Source organism: Lepisma saccharinum, chromosome 11, assembly GCF_977018435.1.
Source record: "Lepisma saccharinum chromosome 11, izLepSacc3.1, whole genome shotgun sequence".
Lineage (NCBI taxonomy): Eukaryota > Metazoa > Arthropoda > Insecta > Zygentoma > Lepismatidae > Lepisma > Lepisma saccharinum.
In genome coordinates this window covers 58,024,499-58,036,723 of record NC_139239.1, presented here as the reverse complement: position 1 = coordinate 58,036,723, position 12,225 = coordinate 58,024,499, and the positions used below count along the sequence as shown (strand labels likewise).

Below are 12,225 nucleotides of genomic sequence, written 5' to 3'. Positions count from 1 at the left end.
AACTTCAACTTCTCTGTAATGGACATTGATTGGGAACACACAAATAAATAAATGCTATCCAGAAAAAAAACTTAGGAAGGTATAAAACTCTAGTTGTGCTATAAAATGCTCTATTAAATGTTTTTTTAGCGACATCTATGTGTGTGTGCATGAAATGGCTAAGCTCTTTTATTTTATGGATTTAAAATAAAGTTAATTACTTGCATATCTGTGCCACTCACACTTCGAAAGATAAAAAATGCTATGCATGCACTTTCAAAACTATGAATTGTAACAGTTAGGTGCTCTTCAAGTGTGATAAATACAAAAGTGGCAGTCACCAAATCATTGCACTTACTGTGCGACAATTTGTATTCTATCCAGTATTCCAACAATGTTACCTCTGAATTTCAGTTATTTACAGCTGCCCATTAAAATCTCGCTACTAGCATGAGGTTTAATCAGGGTTGTTAAAGGTCTAGTAACCCACTAATTATAATAGGATTGGTAACAAGGACCAGAACCTTTTTCCTCACACAATTTGAGTACAGTCAAAGTTTAGTACAGTTTCTTTTCAGTATCAAAATTGGACTTTTAAAAACTGATCCGGGAATCATCATGGACCAGAACAAAATCTGTTTCCAGTATTATGGTACCAGTCTCCATATAGAATGAAGTTAGAACCATCTTCCGTTCAACCTTTTAAAGTGGTGTGCGACATTATGGTTCAGGGACCGCACTGCTATATTTTCAAGAGAAATCAGTTCTTAGTGCCTGTGAATCCATTTACACACACTGATTCTGTGCCACACTTGAGTTCCTGGACCGACAACCTACTTAACTTGCTACATTCTTGGGAGGTATTTAAGTTTATTTGTAAAAAATTACAAAACAAAGTATTTTCTCTAAAGCTTTATTTCGGTTCTCAGAATCTTAGTGAACAAATATTTTTACATAATTCACTAAAAGTGAGTCCTTATGTCTTTGGCATTCTTTTAGGGTGTTTACTAATTTTTTGTGCTAAAACCACATTCAATATAACATAAAACTTGAAACAAGGCTGAATGGAGCATCAGCAATTAATTGCACTGTGACTAGAAAGCAGTGCACACACATCAATCAGACTTATGTACACAACAGAGTACTTTTTTTAAACTATGCACAGCGTTGTAATACTACAACTTCCGACTTTACACACCAAGATATCCTCCTACTTATATATGAACAATTTACAGAATGTTTTCTTTTATTTCACAAAGTATAATACATTATACATAAAATAACTTATCTTGTTTAATCTTCCGCATACCCAATTCCTATTTACAAGGTTTAACTTCATCAATGTATTGAAATAGATGCCAAGTCTGTTTTATACAATGTAATATACATATAAATAAGCAGTTTTATTTTACAAACCAACTGTTTGCTAATATTTTGACATAAAAAAGGCATACCACTGCACAAACAATGATTATACCTGCACAATATAATACACAAAACTATGCATGCTATAGCTTACAGATGGAATCAAAATTAGTAATACCGTACAAATAATACAATAAAAAATTAAAAGAATGTTTGTTATGAGATGTCACGATGAGGCACTCATTAGCTCTACCAGAATATGATACAAAATTATTTGGATTATGCTTTGAAGCAAGCTATTTCTGTGGGAAAATCTTCAAAAACACTCCACATCCTCTTCAAGTGGCATATGCCAAAATGGGCCTCTCTCATAAAGCACCATACATCATCACTTTGGCGAATCCATTCACACAAAATAATCTCAAAGGTAACAATTTCATCTCAAAGGTAACAATTTCAGTCACCTAACTAATAAATCATATTAACAATACATATATACAATACATACATTCTTTGATCACCACACTGAGTACATTTACACATATAAATAAATTAGTTATTTTTTTTTTCTGAAGTAATCACATAATGGCAGAGAAGTTGCTGCCTTACTATGGTACTTCTACTTGAACAGTACAAGTTCTACTAATACTTAATCTCTTTGCTTGTGGTGTCATCATCACAGAGTTAAAAAACGTCAACTGTAAACAAAGGTTTCAACAAGATCCCTGTGACATGGGGACCAAAAACCTATTTAAAATTCTCCCTTAGCAAAGCTAAAATAGTTTGAAATCTACACAAATATTTGGCAAAAGTCACAATATTTCAGTTTTCAAAAATACAGTGCCTATACATGACTGGAATGTCTTCTCCTATTGTCTTGGTCCTTCACCTTTGCCTTTGGAAAAATGTTTCTTCCCTATATGCCAGTTGTCTTTCTAAAGCCCATTACGAGTGCAGGCCATTACTACGTGGCTCCATCCGAATGCTGATCTTTGAGAGCAGAATAGCAGCCCTGGCACACTCGAACCGGTTTCAGGATACGCAATCGAGATATCTCTGACTCAAATCGACTACATCTGAAAGACAAGCCATTCATTTAACATATAAACAGCAAGGACATAATATTTATTAAGTACAGGACGCAGCAGTGGTTTTACACAACATAATGTTGTATAGTATATAATGTTTATTTTATTATTGTTATTTTTCTAATTCAACTTTTTTTTCTTCGTTTAACACTAATTATTGGGAAGCATAAAAGCCCTGTCTTTAAGAAAGAAAACAAACAAATTTTATCTGTCTAAGGCAATTAGTTCTTGAGTTACAATTTTTTTTTGTACTTCGTGGCAAGTTTGGAAAGCGCATGCTTGAAAATGCACCGGCGTGAACAAGAATACAGGCGCTCGAGATGTCTGGCGGCTAAAGGTTAATGTTCTTTATTCAAACCTGAAGAAGCCACATTGAACTTTGGCATAGAAAGAGATTGAAAATGTGAATATATATGCTAGAAAATAGCAATTTTTATGGGCACACACGTGTAGCTTTGCAATACTCAATTCCAAACCAAGGATCATTCATTACAGAAGTCATAAAGCTAAAACTACTAATATCTGCATTCTAATATCTATTTTAACTTTGCAAACCTTGAACTTTATGAAATGTACAACCCCAAAATGGTATTTGTACTTTTCTTCACACACTTTCATACCTCTCTACTCATAAAAACAGCTATGTGGCACAAACACAGTGGCAGTGCAAGAATAGGTTCATGTGCATGATACATTCTCATCTGCTAGATCTGTGTTGGCTTTTACCTGAGCAAAACCTCAATCCCCCTGAACTGAACCTCAGAATCAGCAATCACCCCAATCCTCCACACAGAACTGAAGACTCACTGCTGCCACCTACACCAAAGCCACAACACAACTTTCAAAGATTGTTTCAGTCACCAAATACCCACACACACACACCTCTCGCAAACACTGGTATGAGTTATACTTATCAGTTGCACATGCTAGTGTGGCCTCCAGACTCAACTTAGTCACTCAGTAACCATCACAGCCCCCTCTCCCCCTTGCAATCATAACCATATACAGCGGAACTCTGATTTTATTATACATTCAGGCAACATTATAAAATCTCTCCAGATTTTACATTTTCCTGCATTTATATATATATTTTTTTTCACCTTGGTCCCCTGAAAAAAACACAAAATCGAGGTTGCACCATATTTGCCAGCATACAAGATGCACTTTTTTCCTTTAAAAATAGGCCTGAAAAACAGGGTGTGTCTTACATGTCAATACTCAGGTCACACCATCAGGAAGAAGGAAGAGGTCTAGTATTTCGCACATTTGTGAATGGGTCCAAGCTTCATGAGATGCTGTGAAAACTAAGAGAGTGGTTAAATCATTTAAGAAGTGTGGCATTAGTAATGCACTGGATGGCATAGAGGGCTCAGATTCTGATTTAGAAGAAGTTTCAAGTGACTCTGGAGATGAACATCTGGGTTTTAATGAAGATGATTAAAATATATTATTTCCTAGTTAGATTAGGTAAAATATTTGTTGAAAGTAGACATACATATTACTTTATATTTGAAATACTGTAAATTAATTATAATATTCAGTGACAAAGCTTTTTCTTCCTCACAATTTGTAAAAAAAACGGGGTTGCATCTTATACGCCAGCAAATACGGTTTCCATCCAACCCACCCCAACCATTCAGCAAATAAACACAAGTGAAAATGTTTTCTAACACCTTTCTTCAATAAAGAAAGGAAGCTTTGCAAAACTTTGATTTACATTTCATTTGAGATGTCTAAAATAGCATTTGGAAATGTTGAGCACTGAGCAACTATTCAGTCGATTTTCTTGCTGCCAATCAAATTTACTGTTGGGTTCTAGTTCTGCATTCTACACAATCAATTCCCCACTCAGTGAATCTAAGCCTCCTACTTCATCTATCCACAGACTCTGCTGGTTAAATTTTGTCAATGAGCCATAAGTTTGAAACACTTTATACTGTATTACTGAACATTTAAAAAACAGGAAACTCTGAAACCTTTAATGTTAGGACAAGAAAAAAAAATTCTGACACTAAAGAACTGGAGACATGTTATTAGTTGATTCAGAAAAAGATGCACAAAAATATAACATACCTAAAATATGTAATCAATACTATTACACAAAAGAGAAGACAAACATTACATGGAGACAACATATTGTGCTTACATAATAGACCATTATGTGTTGCACAGACTATTCTAATATTCCCAAACAAATATTCCTCCACCAGAGCATCATATTTAATAAACTATTTTTTTAATTTATTAACTTCAGAACAAGATGTTGACTACCATGTGGTACACTTAAGTAAAAGAACTGCACTAAAATAAGTGCATTATCTAATCCTGTCTGAAATATCTCAAAAAGTGCTAGAGACAAAAAGATTTATGGGAAACTGCCAATTCTTTTTAATCTTTTTTGTACCTATTTATTAACCTTTTAAATGTAAGCATCTATCAGGAGGGAATCTTGGCAAGTTGTAAACTGTATCTTCAGCATTTGGCAGCTGAACCCACAGATATTTAGTATCATAGCTGAATCTGCAAATCTCGCTTACACGTAGATAGGAGGATGGATGTTCAGGAACAGAATACTGTATTTACGTGTGTATAATGCGACCCTGGTTTTTTATGTGGAAAAGTGACAAACAATTATATCTCGTATATAATGCACAGTATAATCCAGTTTCAAGAAATTGCTTTCTTAGTTGTAGGTCGTAAAGCTATTGTTATGCTGATCAAGAGTGAATGACATCATACCTATTCCATGAATCACTTGTTGCTATGTGGACCAAGAGGATAAGAATATAACTTGTGTAAGCCATGAGTCACCAACACACACCACCTACCCCCTCTCCCTCCACTGTGCTTAGCATCCCAAAGCTTTAATCACCTTATTTATTCTGTAATAGACAGCGAGATCAAAATTATGCTATAGATTTGCAGTGCTCCGGAAGTTATTTTCTATTATTTCTTGCCCAAAAATACCGCTGATACGCATCCCATGTGACCAGTGGCGGATTAAGCTTCCTCGCCGCCCCTAGGCACAAACTTAATGCGCACCCTTCTCAAAAGAAAAGTAGTAACTTATTTGCAGTATTTTTTACAGGCTAATATAAAAATTAGTGAGCATACTGAAATAAAAAACAAATGATAAAAATCAATAACAAACAATTCATTTTCTGTATGTGCTATACCTAAAATTATGTAATGTATTGAGAAATTAAATTCACCATTCGACAGTCATAAATGAAGCCGCTTCCGCCTCACTTTGGTTGCTGCAAACTCGTGTATAAGTTCTTCAAAGTTGATGTTTCCATCAGTCAAGATGTCTGCTTCAATGTGGAGAATAGATAACTCGTTCAGTCTTTCATTACACATGGTTGAACGGAGATAAGTCTTCAGTCTTTTTAGGGCCGAAAACGAACGTTCAGCTGAACAGTTTGTTACAGCAGTACACAAGAAACACTATTATTTAATAATCTTGTCTTACCTGCTATGAGTCTTTGCGATTTAGAAAAATCGTTTTCAGCATTCTGATTAATTCCACGTCTTAGAAGAATGTCAATTGTAGACTCATTCAGACACCACTCGGCAGGATCGTCACTAACGAAATTTGCACTGTCACTGTCACAATCAAGAACTCCTTGTGAGTGGACACTACCTCAGGTGCACTTTCTTCCTCCACTAAACCCACAATATTTTCGACATTTTGCGTTTCACAGAGTTCACTCGATGTAGCCGCTTCCACTTCAATTTTTGAACTGCTTTCGGAAATCACTTGTTCCTTTCGCCTAAAAAACGTGTCCACTGTACCGAGCTTTTTCTGTAAGGTTGCTTCTCTTTCACTATTTTCGTTTGCAAGTTTACGATAAGCCGCCCCATTTAACTTCGTTCGCTTCACATGCTGACTGCTGCATAAAAAAAAAAAACAAATCGCAAACGCACTAGCAACAAACTGAATGCACCAGCCAGAGAATACAGTAACACAAAAACTAGTTGCGTCCACACGAAGCTGCACTCACTCACTCACTCACTTATCAGCAGTGTTTATGTGTTTATTTTTTTTAAGACTGGCATTGTTACAGATGCGAGTTTCAAACAATCAGTCTTCTTTCCTGCCTGGCCATTAACAAAAGCTTAGTGGAAGATTGAGGGATATGTATTTACAAGAACAAACCAATAAAGGCTGGGGGCGGCTTGCATTGTCATTGTAAGCGACAAAAGCGACAGCAAGGTTTAAATTAAAAACAAATTGATTGGCGCCTGAAGGAGGCAGAGCAGACGAAACATTTCTTGATAACACAAATCCGATACATCAAGGTTTCTTTCGCATGAAGCGAAAGTGTTGCAAACTGTTGATTTGAAACATTCGTTTCATAGGTCTAAATTGTGACTGTGTACGTAAGACACTTATTATTCTTGATATTCTGGAAAAAAAAAAAAGATTTGCCGCCCCTAGGCACGTGCCTAGTGGGCCTATTTGGTAATCCGCCACTGCATGTGACAGGAGGTGCATTCTCAAATTCTGAGAAAACTTCAAAATATATACTTTCTCCGTGACTAACATAACATTTATATAAGGCACATTCAGGACCCTCAAACTAACAGTTAGCAACACAAGATTTCTTCCATTAAGGCATTTACACACTCCATATATATGAGGGCCACTATTTATATTTTGAGCCTTGGCAACACTGATTGAAGTTAGGCGCGATTTGACGTTTGCACGGAATCATCTGGCATTATTGACCATAACGTACTTCAAATGTTTTGTCAATAGCTTCATTTGTGTTGTTTATGTTGCCTTGGAGATTGCGCAACAACAATAAAATGGAATTAACTCGTGAACATTTTCGTGCGATGATTTTTTACGATTTTCGACGTGGATTATCAAGACAAGAGTGCATCGATCAACTTACTTCCACATTTGGCGATGAAGCCCCATCCTTTGCCACTGTGAAACACTGGTATAACGAATTTAATCGTGGCCGCCATTCGCTCACCGACGAGATTCGCGAAGGTCGTCCAAAATCAGTTGTTGTTCAAGAAAACATTGATGCTGTGCAAAACCTAATACTGCAAGATCGTCATGTGACATACTGTGAGATTGAGGCAACCATAGGCATTAGTTCCACCAGCATATATAAAATATTACATGATCATTTAGCTGTGAGAAAGGTATATTCTCGTTGGATCCCACACAATTTGACAAAAACTCAAAAAGATGCTCATGTCAATTGGTGCAAACAAATGCTCAATAAATACAATCGTGGTGCTTCAAAAGACGTATATAAGATTGTAACATTTGACGAATCATTGATATATGCATATGAGCCGGAACGTAAACAGCAGTCGACTGTATGGGTGTTTCAAGATGAACCCAATCCAACAAAAGTTGTTCGCGCTCGAAGCACATCGAAACAAATGGTCGCCTGTTTTTTCGGGAAAACTGGTCATGTGGCAACTGTGCCTTTAGAGGAACGTAGAATGGTCAACTCTGAATGGTACACAACAATTTGTTTGCCAGAGGTCTTCGGTCAAATACGGAAAACAAACAAACGCCGTCGGATCATTCTTCATCAAGACAATGCCAGCTGTCACACATCTCGTCTAACAACCGACTTTATGAACAGTCAAAAAAAAAAAGGTAAAGTGTTCCCCTGTGCATAGCACCACGCCATGAAGGCGTATAGTGGGTGTGGGAGTAAAGCCCCACACTTTCTTGATCCGGTCGTGAGTGGGGGTGATGTGATCAGCATCATGCCCCTGACCGCCTTTACCCCCCAGGGTTTCCCCCAGGTACCCATGTTATTCGACGCTGGGTGGGCGCCGGGGCCGCTTCCACCGTTAGAAAAGTTCCCAGATTTGAACCGGCCGGGGATCGAACCCAGGACCTTTAGCATGGTAGTCAGACGCGTTACCGACTGAGCCACCGCGGCCACCATGTCAAAAAATCGAATTGATGGGTCATCCGCCGTACAGTCCTGATTTGGCACCCAATGACTTCTTCTTCTTCCCGAATGTCAAGAATAAATTGCGTGGACAACCATTTTCGTCGGTGGAAGATGTCGTTGATGCGTTCAAAAACCATATTATGGAGGTGTCTCAAGAAGATTGGAAAAACTGCTTTGACAAATGGTTCGAACGAATGCAAAAGTGTATTGACCATAAAGGAGAATACTTTGAAAAACAATAAAGCAGTTTTCAATGCCAAATTCCTGTTTTTTCATTGTTAGGCTCAAAATATAAATAGTGACCCTCGTATAATATTATTTGGCCAGTAATACATATTAATTATTATTTTCTTTTTCCTTATCTTTTCTTTCATCCAAAGTACCATAAAAATCAGAATGTTCCTTCATTTTGTGGTGAAGTTATTTCAACTGCATTTCACATTAGTGTCACTGTCTTGAATGTAATACTGTTGCCATATTCAGAAACAGCAGGATTTAAGCTTTACAACGATATATAACATGATAAGGTTCCGGAAACATGAAAAATCAATGAAAGTGTCACAAAATCATGGAATGACTCTGTACAGTTTAATGTTGTGTCTAAAGGATTCCGTGCATAATACGCACCACAGTTTTTGGGAGCAAAAATTTTGGAAAAAAGTGCACATTATACATGAGTAAATACGGTATTTGGCTTGAATATACGAATATCCTCTTAGTATAATAATAATAATACCTTTATTTAGCAGGCGAGGTTCAGCCCCGAGGTTACTCAATGTTTTATAACATATTGTGCGAAATTTCATTCATTTACTGCTAGTATTTCTTTTAATTTACGCATTTGAAGTGATCCTGATGATAAAAACCATGTAAGTTTTTCCGAATTTGAGAAGAAATCTCTCAAGCTTCTCTAAGAACATGGGACCCAAGGAAACTTGTGACAAATTGACACAATGTTTTAGTACTGCCCTTCAAACAGCACAGTTAAATAGTGGGTGGTGAATTTCTGGAAGGGGGAGAACAAGCACAGAAGAGGGAATGCTAGGGAGACCTTGAATATGTCCCTTATTCACCAGATCTTGCACCCTTGGGCTATAATATTTTCCTCAAATTGAAAATGCACCTTAAAGGTACTAATTTTAGTGATATATCATCAGTAGAGGTGTTTTTTGCAGGCCAAGACAAAAACTGCTATTACCAGGCATAGACTTACTGCAGGAATGTTGTGCCGAGTGTGTCAACCTGAAAGGGAACTACATTGAATGCATATTTTCTATCCGAAGCAGGAATCTTTTCAAAACACCTTCGTATCTGTTCATCCAAAATTTTTGAAAATTGTTATTTTCTTCAGGAAGAATCAGTTCTTCTAAGACACGTTAAGAAATTTTTACTGTAGAAATGTTTATATTTCACAGCAAGAGAATTTGAATGCACAATAGGGTACAATATATTGGATAAAGCTAAACTGCAAACACCTTTTCTCTCACATTTGCCCATTTCACATGTAAATCTTTTTTAAGGAAGATCACTTCTTGCTGCCTAACCTAACATCCATCAAACATGAAGTAACAGTATAATTATCTCGAGAGTTTAAATATTTATTTAACCTAAACATAAACTTTGGTAAAGTGCAAAACCAGCATGCAATGTAGGACAGATTGTAATACCCAGAACAGTGAATTAACATCAAACGAACTGAAGGCTTATAGTACATAACTAAGATATTTTTCATCTTAAAAAATACATGCAGTTGCTTTTCCTTGGGATCATGGTTTTATATCTTCATTGAGGTGAATTCACGTTCCTTGTGAAGTATCTATCATTTTAACTGGCTATGCTATTTATCAGCAACTCATATTGGTGCTTCATCAGTACTGGTAAAAAAAAAAGTAATTTGTACACCCTCTTAATAAAAGGCATTGAAGGAAAGCACTGTTTACTCAAGGAAACTTTGCAGAATGTTGTGTTCCAGACAAAATCAACTCTCATGTGGTATTCTGTGACTTCAAATTGACCATACTAAAAATAGCTGATCTTCTGCTTTGGGGTTTGTATTACAATACTATTAAAGTGACATTTTTGTGGTGATGTTTGGCCCTAGTTTTCTACCAAGACGCACACACACCTTACATGGTTAGTCACACTACACCAATGTTGCTCCAGGACTAAAAAATCACTTTAATAGTAACATTTACTGTACTATTTTGTAACATAAAACAGTGTTTATAACTTTATGAGAACTTTTTAGAACACAGGTATTAGCTGTCCACAACTGATTGATTGGTTTGTTTTATTTTACTTTGCTTTTCTGATACTTTTGGCTAATTGCAAAGATGAGGATGAATGGTTAAAAGATGAGATTGACGAAGAGACAAACATATAGGGATTACACAACATGAGATCCACAGAAGATTATACTGGCTGTGGGTCCAGATCCTAGCCTCATTAGTTTACATAATGCAGTCCAGGGTGTCTTCGTGGAAGAGACATTTGGGTGTCTTGAGAAAGACAAGGGTAAGGGACCCATGACTGAAACTCAAGAAGGTAGTTACCATGGGATTATCCAGAATATTTTTTTTTGGAGAGAGTAAAGGTGAATTTAAGGCTAAAATGGCTATAAATTAGACTTGTATGATGAAGTTTAGGAGTGTTGCAGAAAATTTGAAGGTGCAATGGGTTTGATAGATCGATTGATTTGGTGTTTTAAGTCCACTTTATGCACAGAAAGGCAAATCAGGACTGGACCTACAATTTAAAGTGGGAATCGAAACATTATGTGCCTCCACCAGGTATTGAGGCCAGGATGGACCCCTTTATTACAAGGCAACGATGCTACTACTGCACCATCGAGAAAGCTGAAGGGGTGTGAAAAAAAAAATCATTCTACTTATTACTGCTACACACTATATGATTACCTACGCAGGAAAAAATTCAATTAGTTATATATAGTCTGCACTAGAATAATATGAGGGGAAATGATATGTAATTAATAAAAAATAAAGAAACAGAATGATAAAGAAAAATTACAAACAATAAGTATGCCTTGGAAAAAACACAATCACAAAATGCATTAAATAAAAGTTCTAATGAAAATAGAAAAATAGAAGATCTACTATTATACATGACAGGACATGAAAAAGAAAAAATGAAAAGAAATAAAAAAAACTAGAGCAAGACAGAAGCAAACAAAACAAATGCAAGACATACAATGTTGGCCTACAGATTTACAAAATTGCTTTTCCCTGAGGTATCTTTATTTCTCTTGAAAGTGGTTTAATTTTAGATTAGGAAAACCTGCAATCCCACACTGGACATGAAAGTTAGCATGAAAATTACACTGTAACAATGTTATGAACAAGTCTTCAATGCAACAAAATGTGATAATGAATATGATTAATGAAGCAGAAATGTGATAAAAAGGTATATGTTGCTTAAATGAAATGCTAACTGGTTCCTTCAAGACTAGTAAAATATGCTATTCATGAACTATATTCATTGGTATGTTTAAAGTTGAAACTGGAAAGTTGTGTTATTTTTGTTATACACATATTTTCATATTATCGTGGCATATGCCAAACTTATAACTGAATTAATACTGATATGTTTAGGTTTGAGAGCAATAAAAATCAAAATTATATAATACTGTGATTCTTAAAAAGTTCTAGAATGCTGCAACCCAGATACTGTGGGTTAGTTTTATGTTATCAAGCTGGTTCTCACTTAATAAATGGATAAAGTCTATATTGTCAGCTAGACTCATTAAATAAGCATTTATTACCTTGATTATAATAACTGAGAATCACCTTCAAAGCCGAGTTACAGCATACTTTCCCTATTAGTTATAAATAAATGTTTTT

The 12,225-nt window shown here is 36.0% G+C and overlaps 1 protein-coding gene across 2 annotated transcripts in view; it reads right to left on the bottom strand.

Annotated features, from left to right (window-relative positions):
• Positions 1 to 876: 876 nt before the first annotated feature.
• The window catches only part of bchs (WD repeat and FYVE domain containing 3 bchs), a 154,200-nt gene continuing 142,851 nt past the window's right edge, over positions 877 to 12,225 (bottom strand). Inside the window, exon 57 of one of the 2 annotated variants that reach the window (XM_083131159.1) lies at positions 877 to 2,420. In XM_083131159.1, the coding sequence (XP_082987285.1) occupies positions 2,309 to 2,420 (112 nt within the window). In that variant the 3' untranslated portion in view covers positions 877 to 2,308. The remainder of the gene's footprint in view (positions 2,421 to 12,225) is intronic. The other variant, XM_083131160.1, reaches the window with a different exon arrangement.